The following is a 16,355-nucleotide window of genomic DNA, read 5'->3' as shown; positions in this document are numbered from 1 at the left end:
TTAATTTGTAACTTGCATGTTGTAACATTGACAGGGCTCATTGACAGGGCTTTAAACTAGATTTGAAGGGGGAAGGGGATAATATCAAGATTGATAAAGATATGCTGGAAGCACCTGAAGAACAGCAGAAAGGAATTCCAGCCGCTCCAGCCAGGAAGTCAGATTCATCTGGGGCCCAACTTAAATGCCTCTACGCTAATGCATGCAGCATGGGGAATAAGCAAGAGGAGTTAGAAGTGTGTGCGCGCCTGTTGGAATATGATCTTATTGGCATCACAGAGACGTGGTGGGATGAATCTTATGACTGGAGTGTCAGAATAGAAGGGTACAGGCTCTTTAGAAAGGATAGGTAGGGAAGAAGAGGAGGAGGGGTTGCCCTCAAGACCAGCTGGAGTGCATGGAGCTGCGCCTGGGCACCGATGAGGAGCCAACTGAGAGCTTATGGGTCAAGATTAAAGGGAGAGCAGGGACAGGGGACATAGTAGTAAGGGTCTGCTACAGACCACCTGACCAGGAGGACTGAGTAGATGAGGCCCTCTACAGACAGATAGGAGCTGCTTCACATTCACGAGCCCTCGTCCTCATGAGGGACTTCAACCACCCTGATGTCTGTTGGAGGGACAACACAGCAGGGCATAGGCAATCCAGGAAGTTCCTGGAATGCATGGATGATAACTTCCTTCTCCAAGTGGTAGAGGAACCAACGAGGAAAGGTGCTTTGCTGGACCTTGTTCTCACCAACAAAGAAGGGCTGGTGGGGAACGTGACGCTCAAGGACAGCCTTGGCTGCAGTGATCATGAAATGGTGGAATTCAAGATTCTTAGGGAAGCAAGGAGAGTGCACAGCAAGCTCACTACCCTGGATTTCAGGAGAGCAGACTTCAGCCTCTTCAGGGATCTCCTCAGTAGAGTGCGATGGGATGAAGCCCTGGAGGGAAGAGGGGCCCAAGAAAGCTGGTTAATATTCAAGGATCACCTCCTCCAAGCTCAGGAGTGGTGCATCCCAACAAAGAGGAAGTCAGGTAGGAACACCAGGAGGCCTGCTTGGATGAACAAGGAGCTCCTGGACCAACTTGGACACAAAAAGAAGGCCTACAGAGGGTGGAAACAAGGACAGGTAGCCTGGGAAGAATACAGAGCAATTGTCCGAGCAACCAGAGATCATGTTAGGAAAGCTAAAGCCCTGATAGAGTTAAATCTGGCCAGGGACATCAAGGGCAACAAGAAAAACTTCTATAGATATGTCAGTGATAAAAAGAGATCTAGGGAAAATGTAGGCCCTCTCCGGAAGTAAACGGGAGACCTGGCTACCTGGGATATGGAGAAGGCTGAGGTACTCAATGACTTCTTTGCCTCAACCTTCACTGGCAAGAGCTCCAACTGCACAGCCCAAGTCACAGAAGGCAAAGGCAGGGACTGTGAGAATGAAGAACCGCCCACTTCAGGAGAAGATCAGGTCCGAGACCATCTTAAGAACCTGAAGGTGGACAAGTCCATGGGACCAGACGAGGTGCATCCGCGGGTCCTGAGGGAACTGGCTGATGAAGTTGCTAAGCCACTATCCGTCGTATTTGAGAAGTCGTGGCAGTCTGGTGAAGTTCCCAATGACTGGAAAAGGGGGAACATAGCCCTCATCTTTAAAAAGGGGGGGAAAAAAGAAGACCCAGGGACCTACAGGCCAGTCAGTCTCACCTCTGTGCCTGGCGAGATCATGGAGCAGATCCTCCTGATGACTATGCTAAGGCACATGGAAAATAAGGAGGTGATTGGTGACAGCCAACTTGGCTTCACTAAGGACAAATCCTGCCTGACTAATTTGGTGGCCTTTTATGATGAGGTTACAGCATTGATGAATAGGGGAAGAGCAACTGACATTGTCTACCTGGACTTATCTAAAGCATTTGATACTGTCCCACACGACATCCTTGTCTCTAAATTGGAGAGACAGGGATTTGATGGATGGACCACTCGGTGGATAAGGAATTGGCTGGATGGTCATACTCAGAGTTGTGGTCAATGGTTCAATGTCCAGGTGGAGGCCTGTGACGAGTGGTGTTCCTCAGGGGTCAGTACTGGGACCAGAGCTATTTAACATCTTTGTTGGAGACATGAACAGTGGGATCAAGTGCACCCTCAGCAAGTTTGCAGATGACACCAAGTTGTGTGGTGTTGTGGACACGCTGGAGGGAAGGGATGCCATCCAGAGGGACCTTGACAGGCTGGAGAGGTGGGCCTGTGAGAACCTCCTGAAGTTCAACAAGGCCAAGTGCAAGGTCCCGCACATGGGTCGGGGCAATCCCATGCACAAGTACAGGCTGGGCGGAGAATGGATTGAGAGCAGCCCTGAGGAAAAGGACTTGGGAGTGCTGGTGGATGAGAAGCTCAACATGAGCCGGCAATGTGTGCTGGCAGCCCAGAAAGCCAACCATATTCTGGGCTGCATCCAAAGAAGTGTGGCCAGCAGGTCGAGGGAGGTGATTCTGCCCCTCTACTCTGCTCTCGTGAGACCCCACCTGGAATACTGTGTTCAGCTCTGGAGTCCCCAACACAAGAAGGACATGGAGCTGCTGGAACAAGTCCAGAGGAGGGCCATGAAGGTGATCTGAGGGCTGGAACACCTCTGCTATGAAGACAGGCTGAGAGAATTGGGGCTGTTCAGCCTGGAGAAGAGAAGGCTTGGGGGTGATCTTATAGCAGCCTTCCAGTACCTAAAGGGGGCCTACAGGAAAGCTGGAGAGGGACTTTTCACAAGAACGTGTAGTGGTAGGACAAGGGGTAATGGATTTAAACTGAAAGGGGAGATTTAGATTGGGTTTAAGGAAGAAATTTTTCACTCTGCGGGTGGTGAGGCACTGGAACAGGTTTCCCAGAGAAGTTGTGGATGCCCCATCCCTGGAAGTGTTCAAGGCCAGGTTGGATGAGGCTTTGAGCAACCTGGTGTAGTGGAGGGTGTCCCTGCAGGGGGGTTTGGAAATAGGTCATCTTTGAGGTCCCTTCCAACCCAAACTATTCTATGATTCTGTGTGGTTTTGACGATGAAGAATTTGAAGCTGTGTCATGGCTGACTCTTAGAGGGTAGCACGAATACATCAGAGGGACACAGCATACAGAATTAGAATTATCCAAAGATACCAGACAGATAAATCTTCCACAGGATTTTAAATGAGGATCTTGACACAACTGGAAATCAGAAACGAAGTGGAACGATAATGCCTGTGAAATTATACTAAAGTGCAAGGTATAGAGCATGCTATGCTGATGGAAGAATGGTGCTGTATGTTTAAAAGCTCAGAATAAAGTAAACCAGCTGTTTTAATAATACTCATATGGCTTGATCAGGAATAGTGCGGTATAAGAACCGTACATCCAGACCAGGATAGCAACATTAACTGTAACGTCTTCCTAGTATTAAAATATTAAATAATTTTGTTTCTTTTAATTGTTCTGCATAGTAGTTATCAATCGCATTACTTGTATGTCAACATAACCCTACCGTTAGAACTAGAGAGTGCTGAATATTAAGTAGATGGCAAGTTGTGTGCTATGACAGGGCATATTATGGGCTGATTCTGTACTTAGTCTTTCCTTTGTAAATTGAAAGTCACTTGCAGGAACAGAAGCACTACGCTTCCTATGTAGTGTGACTTTTAGCCATCCTTATGAGGAGAGCCTGTGATTTAGGGTAAAGGAGGGAGAAGACATAATTAGGAGGTATTCTGATGTGGAATTTAAGAGTTTGTTTGTAGTTTTGTAAGATTTTCTGAATAAATGAATAACTGGAGGAGCTTTGAATCTGGTTTTGTATACTTCGGTCCCTTGTTGCTTCCAACAGTTGGTAGGTTCTAAAAGTGTATCTGCCTCACTTATTCCCCCAAATTGCATCAGGCTTATGTTAGTTTATGTGCCAACCAGTCACTATATTATGTAAAGAACTATACATTGTGTTTTGTTATGTTTTTTTAAAAAAATAGTATGTATTTTTATGTATTTCCCAACAAATTTTTTTTTTTTGTATCTTGTGTTTTCAAAGACATAAGCCATTGATGCTTTTAAGTCATCTGTCTTCAGGTGTATGTCCTTTTAATACAAATTTAGAATGATTGAATGCATTGTAAAACCAAACAGGGTTAACTGCTATGCTTATGGCAGAGGAAAAAATAGAACAGAGTATTTCAGTTGGAAGGGAGCTACAACGGTCCTCTAGTCCAACTGCCTGACCACTTCATCGCTGACCAAGTTAAAGCATGTTATTAAGGGCATAGTCCAAATGCCTTTTAGACATTCAAAGGCTTGGAGCATCAACCACCTCTCCAGGAAGCCTGTTTTGGTGTTTCACTACTCTCTTGGTAAAGAAATGCTTCCTACTGTCAAGTCTGAACCTGCTGTAGCACAGCTTTGAAACATTCCCAGTGTTCTGCCACTGGATGCCAGGGAGAAGAGCTCAGCACCTCCCTCTCCACATCCCCTCCTCAAGAAGCTGTAGAAAGCATTGAGCTCTCACCCCTCAGCCTCCTTTTCTCCAAACCAGACAAGCCCAAAGTCCTTAGCCACTCCTCACAGGACATGCCTTCCAGCCCTGTCACCAGCTTTGTTGCCTTCCTCTGGACGCATTCAAGGACGTTCACATCCTTGTTAAATTGTGAGGCTCAGAATAGTGCTTCAGGTGAGGTAGCACCAACGCTGAATACAGCGGGATAATTCCCTCTTTTGATGGACTCTTTGTGCTGTGTTTAACACTGGGATGTGATTTGCCCCCTTGGCTGTCAGGGCACTCTGCTGACTCATACTGCACCTACTGCCGACCAGCACCCCCAGATCCCTTTTGCAGGGCTGCTCTCCAGCCACTCTGCTCCCACTTTATACTTGTGCCTGGTGTTACTCTGTCCCAGGTGCAGAATCCAGCATTTTGACTTATTAAACTTCATGCCATTAATCATAGCTTAATGCTCCAATCTATCTAGATCCTTCTGCAAGGCCTCCTGCCCCTCAAGAGAGTCAACAACACCTCCCAGTTTGATATTGTCAGCAAACTTGCTAATTCAACTCCTGCATCCAGATTGTTGGTAAATATATTGAACAGAATTGGCCCTAGAATTGAGCCCTGAGGAACACTGCTGGTGACTGGTCACCAGCCAGATGTAGCCTCGTTACCTACAAAATGTTGAGCCCTCCCTTTTGGTCAGTTCTTTACCCAGTGCACCATGTACCTGCTCATCCCAGAGTTGGACAACTTGTACAGAAGGATACTATGAGGGACAGTATCAAAAGCATTACTAAAATAAAAAAAAACCCCTACATCTGCTGCCTTCCCTTCGTCCACTAAGCGACTGACCTTATCGTAGAAAGGTATGAAATTAGTTAAACAGGACTTTCCTTTTGTGAACCCCTGTTGGCTGTGCCTGATCATTGCATTGTTCTTTAGATGCCTTTCACTAGTACTCAGTATGATTTTTCTCCATAATTTTTCCAGGAACTGAGGTTAGTCTAACAGGTCTTTTGTTTCCTGGGTCTTCCCTCATCCCCCTTTTGTAAATTGGGATAACATTGGCTAGCTTCCAGTCAGCAGGGACCTCAGCCACAAATTTTTCAAGAAGTAAAGCCAGGGATTTATCTCCTTAGAAACGCATACTTACCTTTTGTTCAGACAGTCAACTAACTTATTGGATATTTCTTAATAGCTAAATATTTTGAAATCCCTTTATTTTGGGGCGTGTGCAAGCTTTAAATGTAGACCAGTCAACTAAAACAAAGAAACCACCCTTGATTTATTCAAATTGACATAAGTGCACCCAATCCTACTGTACCAAATAATTTAGTTGTAAATTATACTAATAGAGAATCACAGAATGTTTGAGGTTGGAAAGGACATCTGGAGGTTGTCTGGACCAACCACCCTACTTAGAAAGGGCCATCTAGAGCTGGGTGCCCAGGGCCATGTCCATGTGACTTTCGAATGTCTCCAAAGAGAGGGACTCTACAACCTTACTTGGCAACCTATTCCAGTGCTTGGTTGCCCTCATGGTAAAAAAGTATTTTCTCATGTTCAGAAGGAAGTTTCTGTGCTTCAGTGTGTGCTCATTGCCTCTGGTCTTCTTGCTGGGCACCACTGAAAAGGGCCTGGCTCTGTCCTCTTTGCAGCTTCCCTTCAGATATATGTTCACATTGAGAAGATCCCCTTGAGCTTTCTCTTTTCCAGGCTGCGCGGTCGCAGCGCTCTCAGCCTGTCCTCATAGGAGAGATACTTCAGTCCCTTAATCATCTTTATGGCCCTTCGTTGGACTCTCTCCAGTATACCCATGTCTCCCTTGTATTGGGGAGCCCAGAAGTGGATGCAGCACTCCAGGTGTTGCCTCACCAGTGCTGAGCAGAGGGGCAGGATCACCTCCCTCCATCTGCTTGGCAGCACTTTGTCTAATGCAGCCGGGGACACCATTTGCCTTCTTAGCAGCGTACGAAATACTTAAATACCATTAATGTTGTGCGAAAACATCTGCAAAAGACAGGTTTGGTCTGCAGAGACAGCATAACTAGAGCTTTTTATACAGTACTTTGTGCGTCCAGTAGGGGAAGAAGTGACATATGTATGGCTCAGCTACTGTACTGCCATAGTTGAATGTCTGTGGGTTTAAAAGTAATTTTTTGGAGAATTTCATATTTCTGTGTTTTCAGTAGTATGCGTAGGTGATGTATGTTCTGCAAAACGTTTAAATTGCACAGAAATCAAGAAACGAATTAACTTCTAAAGAAATTTTTAAGTCTTTTTTTGGTGATTGCATGGTAATATTCAATATGGCAGTATGTTATTTTCTGAAAAGGTAATTTTTTGTAGGGAAGGTGAGTGTACTTTCTTGACTTATTGAATAAGACTGGAAATTCATTGTGTCCTAAATATTATAACCTACTAAAGCTAAGCATTTTGTCTGTGTATTATTACACATCTACTTCGTCGTGTTTATCAATAATATAAACAGGAATGACTTCAGTGACTGCATCACATTCTATGGATGATGATTATATATGTGTGTGTGTGTATATATGTATATACATATTTTACGAAGCACAAGTGGATGGATCTAGGATATCTGGAATTTGGATTATGTGTCTCAGAACACTTAGGGCATAGCAAGCCTGTTTTCCCTTCTTTTTACCTGTGTTTCGCTGTGACTGCTGTTCCTGATAAACACGTCTTGTGCTCTTTGCTTGTTTCTTAAAGGTGACATCCACTTCTGTGGGCTTTTCTGACCACTGTACATATTTCAATGTTGCTTAAATACTTCTTACTTTTGTAACATGTAGCCATGCTAGAGCTTTCCTTTCTTGATGATCCTCAGATGGTGTATCTGGCTGCAGTACTCTAGAATTCACTCTCTCCTGATTTAGTGGATTCTCAGTCCTTGCCTTCTTTGTCAACCTGTGTTCTGTTACTGTCCTTTTGAGAGCTCGATTTTGCTATGCAGCTGTAAAAGCACTTTTCCATCTAGAGTTGATCGAAAGGTCTCCATGTGGTTTAACCACTAATTTTTTTGAGAACTAAAGCTAGGGATTTACCTCCTTAAGAACACAACATATTGGAGAGACCTTCTCTGCAGAGCCTTCTAAGCACAATGTCTCATAATACTTGTTTCTAGATGGAATTGAGCAGTAAGTTGGATGCATAGCATGTCTTGCTATACATTTGTCAGTGCTCAGGATAGTTTTTTGATGCATGCGCAGGATTAACTGCATGGAAGTCTTTGGAGATTCAGGACATTATATTGTTTCTGAACTGGGGTGGATTTGGCAAAGCTCTTGCAGGAAGTGTTACGCTCAGCATGTCATAAACTACTCATGACACGGTATTTGTTAATGGCTAGAGCCAAAACTGCCTATCGTGTGAGTCTTCAGATAATCACAGTTTTAGTGTACTTCACCACAAAATTATTAGCTCGCGTAATGAGAATTGCCTCTTTCTCCAGATATCCTTCTGACCATGCTCCAGTTTATCTTCCAGTTGATCTAAAGTCCCTTTTTGCTTGACTCTGGATCAGGTGGATCGTTTCACTCCCTTGGTGCAATGCCAGCAAAGCTGTCCTGCTTGAGCTGTGTATAACAGGGTTTTCAGTTCTCCTGGTGCACAGTCCTCTAAAGCAGCATAGCAGTCGGCATAAAGAAGTAGCACAAATAAGGCTTTGAGCAGTGTGCCACTGGAAGATCTCAGAGATGAATGGCAAGAAAGGACCATCAATTTCATCCTCTGCTTGCGTAGGGGAAGGTTTATAAAAGTCACTGGGGCTCTTTGGGTATAGCAACACATGTACTTGTTTGGAAAGCAATGACAATTTAACCAGCTCCTACTTTGCTATATCCGTATTGACTATGCCATGAATTGAATCAGAAAACTGATTTGTTGGAAAAATATTTTGGCAGACAGGTTTATTTTTAACTAGGGTCAGTTACAGTTGTTCAGTGGAAGGGCTGATACACAATGGGAATTACTGTTCCAGGTTGCGGTGAAATGAAGGACTGGAGCTTGACACTGCTGTTTAAATAAATGTATGTGTAACTGTGCCCTCGGGCTCCACGCCCAGGTTTTATGAGATGGGGTAGACGACGGAACAGGGAAGTGGTTCTGTTTGTTAAATAATTAAAACTTCTTATGAGCAACTCAAGTGCAGGTAATCTTGCTGAGTAATCATTTTTGCTTTCTGTTGAGTCATTCTGTTGGCTTACAGTGATTATGAGTGGATTTTTTTTGTTTCTTGTGGCCTTTTGGTGGCGAGTTGGTTTTTTTTGGCTTGTTTTTGTGTGTATGTGTTTTTTGTTCTTTTTGTGGGTTTTTTTTTTTTTTGAGGGAGGTGTGGATGTGTACCAACACTTTCAAAACTGAAACTGGAAGGAATTGCTATTGCTTAATTTAATTTCTGTATAGGATTGGAAAAGTAGAGAAAGAGGGGAAAAATACAACTCATTGTTGCAGCCAAATTAAAATATTCATCTTCATTTTTGCGGTTTCTTGCATTTCTAAGAATGTGTCAAGTTGATTTCCTTTGTTCTTGTATTAAAGCATCAATGTACTGTAATTGAAAAGCATTTTTTATTGCATGAATAGTTTCTTTGTATTTCCTTAAGAAGCTGCATCACATGGGTGTGTGTGTTTTTTCGTTTTATTCTAGAATAAATGTTGATCAAAATCTGAGAAGTGTTCTCAGGGCGTCTGGTACCTGCAAAAGATTAACTCTTACTGTTTCTCTGAACTTGTTCAGGAGCTTATGTGTTCCTGTTATGTTGATCTAAAGCAATGAAGATAAACAACTGTGCTACCCGATGACTTACTCAGTAGTCCATGTAGTTTATGAAGCAGATAAGTGAAAACATCTCTTTTTTTTTTTTTTTTTTTTTTTTTTTACTGTATTGTTTTTTCTTTGGTAATGAAATGTCTGTCAGCTTGTTGCTAGTTGATACTTGCAGCTTGTTGTAACATTTGTGACAGTATATGAATTCTGCAACATATTAAAGTAGAAAATAAGAGAAGTGTTTTGGACTCCCCTGTCTACACTTTTCTTTATTTCTAGTAAGTGTTTAATCATTGATAATATATATGTATTTTTTTTTCCAAAGCTTTTAAACTGAATTTGTCTGGTCTGCTTAAAAAAAAAAAAAAAAAGAAAAGGTCAAGCAAAAGAGTTTTTAGTGTTTCCTTTGTGATACTTTTACAGAGTTCAGTAAATATCTCTGTTGCAATTTCCTCCCTCCTCTTCAAATTTTCAGTTTTATTTCTCAGTTTATATTCAGTTACTTCATTATTTACTAGCGCTCCTAGCGTAGTGGAGGGTTTCCCTGCCCATGGCGGGGGGGGTTGGAACTAGATGATCTTTGAGGTCCCTTCCAACCCTAACCATTCTATGATTCTATTTTGAGAGTACCTCCTTTCCATTCATCCTTACTGAAGAATAAACAACAAACATGACAGGAAAGAAAAGCTGGGTATAACTGTTCAAAAGGTATTGTTGACTTCAGGAACTCTGAAGTTCCGGAACCTCAACTCTTCTGCCTTAATTCTTGGAAGTAACTGAAGGCCATGCTGTTATTAAAGAACATAAAGAAACCTGTTAAAAATTCAGCATGGCCATAGAAGATTTTCTACGTTTTCTACATTTCTGTCCTGGTAAATGTTATGTAAAGGAATGTGTTTTTTAGAGACCAGAAGATAATAACAGGCTGCAACTACTTTGAAAGTTGAGGGCTGATGTGTTGTTGCATTATGTTCATATCATTGTAGTTCTGCTTACTAAAGTGTGGCTTGTCTTACAACAATATATTCAGGGCCAGCTGTGCTAAGATTTCTGTTAATTCAATCATACAACTTTATAGCGCGATAGGAACACGTTATAGTACAGCATAGCTCGTGTGGGTTACCTGCGTTTAGTATTAAGGACTAACAAGAAACGTTCGCATAGACAGCAAACTAATGAATATTATTGGTAGATATTTTAAAAAATACAGTATTTATGTCTGAAATTGAAGAGCCATATGTTCAATCTGATTATATTTTCCTATGAGGATATCATCTAGCAATTGGTGAGCGATGCAGGTAATTCAAAAAGAACACAAAATTCAGTGAGCGTTGGTTCTCTGCATCAGTCGGCAACAAGAAAAGAACAGTGTGAGAAAAAGCCCATAGCATCTGATTAGTATCCATTCTCAGTCATTTCTGTAATTGTCTACACTTTACAGGAACAGGTGATAATAATTATTGGCATCTTTCAGCATGAGAGTACCTTGATGTCTTGGTTGCCTTTTTTCAGGGCTGAGTAGGGTTTTTGGAACGTCACTGCTGCACATCTGTGTGGGTGTAGTTCTTCATCTTTGTCAGTATGGAGTGCAGGCAGAGTGAGAAATACTTAATTTCAAAAATTGGCATTTACTTACATTCCATGTAAAATGAAGGCACTAGCCTTAAAAGGAATGGCTTACTTGACAGACTTCTGTAAAATAGTTGACAACTGTTGGGGTGTTTGTATTTCTGCATGCTGTATTATCTTCCTACAGATAATAAGTAGCAAGATATCCCCAATGAACATATTTTTTGCAAGCTTTGTGATTAAATAATGGTTCTGTACACCTTTATCCTTTGCTTTTTGTGTCATGTTTTTTGTTTTTTTTTTTTTTGTGTGTGTTTTTTTTTTTTCTTTGTGAAGAAGCTCTTACTTCTTCCTCTCTAATTTGTAAATTGCTGACAATGAGAGACTAGTAGTAGCGCAGTTAGGAATAGCTGGTGAACAAAAGCTTGATAGTGCTAATTGTAGATTTAGCAGGCATTTCATATGTAGGAATTTGAGAAATAAAGAAAACATGGTATTCCTTTCATCTTTCTCCAAATGTAGTACTGTGCTAGTTTGTTGGGCAAACTGTGAAGAGCTTAAGGACATGGATGTTTGAGGATGTCTAGTCTTCCAATGTAGAGAAAGGGCTATCTCTTTTTCCAGGGAAGTATTCTGGTATGTGCCATCTAGTCCAGTGGTGAGCACCATTACTTTTCTTTTGACAAAGGTAATGCATAACTTGACAACTAATGTTTATGATCTTAGTGATAAATGTATTAGTTGTATATTGTAGAAACTGTGCAGCTGTCTTCATGAAGGATGTCAGCATCTAAAGAGTCGTAACTTTTGATTGACAAGCAAGAGAATATTGCATGTTCTGTCATCTGATCTGAATCAGTCAACCCCTTCTCTAGTTCTGCAGCTTGCGTACTCTAATTGGACTCCAGACATGTAAGAATCTAGCTATATGGAGCAAGTTAGTAGATCTGAGTTTGGAATTGTAAATGCTAATTGGCACATTCCTGTGTTAAAATACCTAAGGTACATTGTCTGTATTATTTATAATAATCATTATGAAATGATCATGTTTTAAATAGTCCAAATATATAGACTCTCTCTATATATACAACTGAAAATGGGTTTATGTTTTCTTGTAGCTAACAGAAGATGAAATTGCAACTATTTTGAAATCTACTCTTAAAGGACTTGAATATTTGCACTTTATGAGAAAAATACATAGAGATATAAAGGCTGGAAACATCCTTCTTAACACCGAGGGACATGCAAAATTAGCCGATTTTGGTGTGGCTGGCCAGTTAACAGTAAGTACCTGTGGAAAGATCATTTAAAATGTTTTCATGCTCCTAAACATGTTTTACTTCTGTCTTTTTCTTCTGCCTTGAATTTTGTGTCTTGAGGAGTGACTAGTGGTAGTGGTAGAGCTAATTCTCTTTGTCATGATAAGTATTTAAGGTATTTCAAGGCTGTTTAATTTTTAGTTGTTTATTTTTATAACCCAGTGTACTTCAAGTGCCTGATGATCCCACTTTAAACTTTTATTTGAGGTTTATGGTGGTTGTAACCTGTTTGGCCTCTGTAGGCAGCTGGACTGAATCTGTTTGGTCTTAATTGTAAGTCACTATCATTTGAGCTTTGGGTGGGTAGTTTAACTTTTAAATATAAAATTAATATCAAAAGAATCTGAAAATAAACATCACTGGGTTAATTGCATAAATAATGTAATTACAGGACACAATGGCAAAACGTAATACTGTTATAGGAACTCCGTTTTGGATGGCTCCTGAAGTAATACAAGAGATCGGCTATAACTGTGTGGCAGACATCTGGTCGCTTGGCATCACTTCGATAGAAATGGCTGAAGGAAAACCTCCTTATGCAGATATTCATCCAATGAGAGTAAGTGTGTGTGGTGGTGCTTTCTTCTTTGTTGTATTAAAAAACCCAAAAAACTCAAACTAATACTGGAATCGTAAACTGGTATGTTTATGTACAAAGATTTTCACTTTCTGTCTTGCGTCCTATTTACTGCATTTTGCCTGTGTTTTAACACATCTCTGTGAGGTTTCATAATGCTTCTATCTCTACTTGCGAGAGAACTGAAGCAGTAAGTGCTTAAGTGACTTGAAGGCCACATATAGAGCCTTTTCCATACTGTACCTGCACTTGGAGAGTTCCATAACCAAGAGACCATCCTCCTTTGAAAGGGAGTTTTCAAGGAAAGATGGCCTGAAGGGGGACTCAGAATTGTCCCATGTAAGCACTGCTAGTATTGGTAACCTATGATGGTTTTTATTTATTACTGACTCTTAAAATCTGTTACTGAATTAGTTTACTTTTTGCAACATAAAATGTTAATAGAATTAGATGCTTTATGAGAAGTAGCAGTTTTAAAGGAGTTACTTGGAGAAGTTCATGGGGAGCAATATTTATCTAGGAGTAACTGTTGCCACTGTTAGTCACGCTTTTATTTTTTTTGAAATGAGCTATAGAATAGCTACACTGGTTGCACGGAGCATCAATAAATACTCCATTCTTGAATTATTTTTATCTCTAAAGCCCATTTGGTATTAACAAGATGCTTTATATTGCTAGAATTGGATTTTTTTTTTTTTTTTTGTCTTTGTGATTTGCTGCAAAAATGGTGTGAATACTAGATTATTTTATTCAGTTTTCCTTTACTGGTGCCTCATATATCAGGATCTTAATGTAAGGGAGCCACTGCTGTTGAAAGAGAATGTGCTGTTCATTTATGATTGCTGTAAGGTGATGCATATATGAGCTCAAGTGTATTTAGTATTGTTGGGTTCTTGATTTTTTTGTTAGTGTTTGCTTTTTGGAGCAGAGATATTTCATGAAGTTTTATGGCAGTGTGCAGCTCAGTTAAAGGTAGTGAGTGTTTTGCAATTAGGAACGTTACATAATTTTGGAAACAAAGCTTAGTAATTTTCCTGCACTGTGTGGTTTTTAAATATTTTTTCCCCTGTGTAATTAACTGTTTTAAAATTAGTATTCAAACTGAAAATACTCAGATGAGAGCTGAGAACAAAGTAAGTATCTCCTGAAGCTTGTTTTTGATGGGAATTTAATTTAAGGTAAAATAACATTTAAAAAATATTTTGAAGAACTGTTGATTACAGATTAAATACATTTGATTGTGCTGAGGTTTTGGTTGAACTTTCAATGAAAATGTCTTAATTACATCTGTGAGTTAATTTTAACATCGTTATGTGTAGTTGCGCTAGCTGTTGTGAGGACTACATTATCAGAGAGGATTTTTATATGCATGATAATAGCTGCTTATAAATCAAAGGTCACTTAGTTTGAAAGCTTGTGAACGTGTTTAATTCTTGTAATCAAATGAATGCTATCAAAGGCCAAAGTAAGTTAACAATTCTGAATTACATAGAACATGTGTTCTTGTTAATAAATTACGTTACGGTTTTTAAGGGCTTGTAAGCAGTTAGTACTCTTTTGTATATTTGATACCTACAATTTTTCTTAATTTTTATTAGTGAGTTGTTACAGTGGTTAACAAGAAATACACAGATTTAAGTTGCAATAGTTTTCCCAGTGTCATATGATACAGCTTCACAGGACTTTTGGACATATGTAGATGCTTTCCTACTTTGTTTTAGTTATGACACAGAATTGATACAGGCAAGCATGAAGGCTTGGGCAAGTTTTCATTGCTTTTTCTCAATGTTGCTGGAGTTCTGTGGTATTTATGTAAGGCACAACTTTGTTACTTGGGAATGCATGTTGAAATTACCATGTGCACTGTTTTGCTGTAGGCTGGTTGGCACTGCCACAAAGGTAATGCACTGCCAGTAGGCCATTTCCTTGTCAACTGTGTTTACAGCTTAATAGAAATATTACATGACTTCTTTAAACAAGTGTTTTGGCAGAGAGGAAATAGCAGATTCCATGCAAACAAGCATAGCTTCCTCTGCTTAACCACACTCTAGCTACTCCAAAGAATTGTACTAGTTTCAGCTGGGAAAGAATGAGAAGTAGGGGGTACAAAATGGAATTTCATATGGGGGGGGGGGGGAACAAACAGCAGTTTTTTTCATTTTTTTCAGTAAGTATTCTTAGTTTAGTATATTTAACTGTGTGTCATCAATGCTGTTTCGCTTGTTTCTGGTGCAAACTTGAGTTCTACAGAACCTGCAGTTGTCAAACTTGGTTTGAGGCTCAAAGGTCAAGACCGTTTGCCAGCCCAGTAAGTCTAATGCTTTATTCCTGTAAGAACTATGGGATGCCTCACATGTTCAATGCCAGAGTCCTTTTATGCTTTTGCTAATGACAAAAAGTGAAACTTTTGTATTTTCTCTGAGTTTTTGTCAGAGGAGTGTTTTCAAGTAGTTTTAAAGGAGAAAACATGGAGACATCCTCAAGATTGCCCTAAAATGTGGTGATACAGCCAGTAGAAATAGTAAGGAATTTTCTGATAAGTCAAAAATCACTCAAACCTGGATAACTTAACCCATCCAGCAGGACTAAAAGCCTGTCGATTGCAGTAGTCTGCAGCAACTAGGATTAACGTGGCTAACAGTTTGCATCTGCCTTTGGTTCCTCTGCTGGGATAAGTAGTAATGAATTTACAGTGGAGCTCATCAAAGGAGGCTTCAGGGTGGTTCTAGAGCAAGACTCAGTCTCCTACTCTGAAGCTGCAGTGATGTGTTTTACCTGTGTCCTCCATTGACTGCAGTGTGTGTGCTGTCCTGTCTTTTGTCCTACCCCTACCTGAATTGTATTCAAGCCATTAATTGAATGTTCAGTCTGTCCTCTTCATGTAACATGTTTTTATGATTTCTGTTTGTTTCTAAATTCATCTTTTTTTTTTTTTTTCCTTGAAATCTATAATGAAAGCATAACTCTTGGTAATGTTTTGCTGTAGTAGTTGTGATTTTGCTTTTTGGTAAAAATTGGTGACGTGCTTTTGAAATATTTTCTGTGTTTGCTAATTAAGCCATGATCTCAAATTTGTCATGTAAAAGAGTTGTTTCTAGTGGAAGATCCTTTAAGCTGGAAAGTTTTTACTTGATCCTAATCCACCTACAGCTGGTATTTGGCTTTATTAACAACTGGATTAATAACACTTTGCTCTAGAGCTAATCTTTAAACTTTAAGAATGGCTGATTTTTGAGATCCTCTCTCTAGGACTACCCTTACCAGAAATTTTCTTTGTATTCATGCAATGACATGATCACTTATTGCTGCGAGGCTTTGATTTTTGTGATCAATTTAAACCAATTTTAAGTGTGGGCTGCTGGTTATAGAGACAGCCTATCCTTAGCCAGGAGTTCCTGACCTTTCTGTTAAGCAAACACTAGCATTTTTTGACCTCACATGGAATTGGATAAAGAAAGTGATGTTCTGACAAGTTAATCTGACAGAAACCTGCTAGAACTGAGCTGGAGAAGCTGTAGGTGCACGTAGAGTAGAGGTATTGTCTTTGGCCTTGTAGACCAACTGTAAAACTGCAAACTGCGTTGTATAAAACGTGCTCTTCTTTGTGAGGTCAACACT

At 40.3% G+C, this 16,355-nt stretch overlaps 1 protein-coding gene across 1 annotated transcript in view; it reads left to right on the top strand.

Annotated features, from left to right (window-relative positions):
- Positions 1-16,355, top strand: part of STK3 (serine/threonine kinase 3) — a 153,943-nt gene that overhangs the window by 23,926 nt on the left and 113,662 nt on the right. Inside the window, 2 exon segments of the mRNA XM_086609491.1 lie at positions 11,960-12,124; positions 12,552-12,719. Of these exon segments, the coding sequence (XP_086465617.1) occupies positions 11,960-12,124; positions 12,552-12,719 (333 nt within the window).

Source organism: Tauraco erythrolophus, chromosome 3, assembly GCF_009769465.1.
Source record: "Tauraco erythrolophus isolate bTauEry1 chromosome 3, bTauEry1.pri, whole genome shotgun sequence".
NCBI lineage: Eukaryota > Metazoa > Chordata > Aves > Musophagiformes > Musophagidae > Tauraco > Tauraco erythrolophus.
Note: the sequence above shows the minus strand (reverse complement) of the source record. Positions and strands in the feature narration are given on the sequence as shown.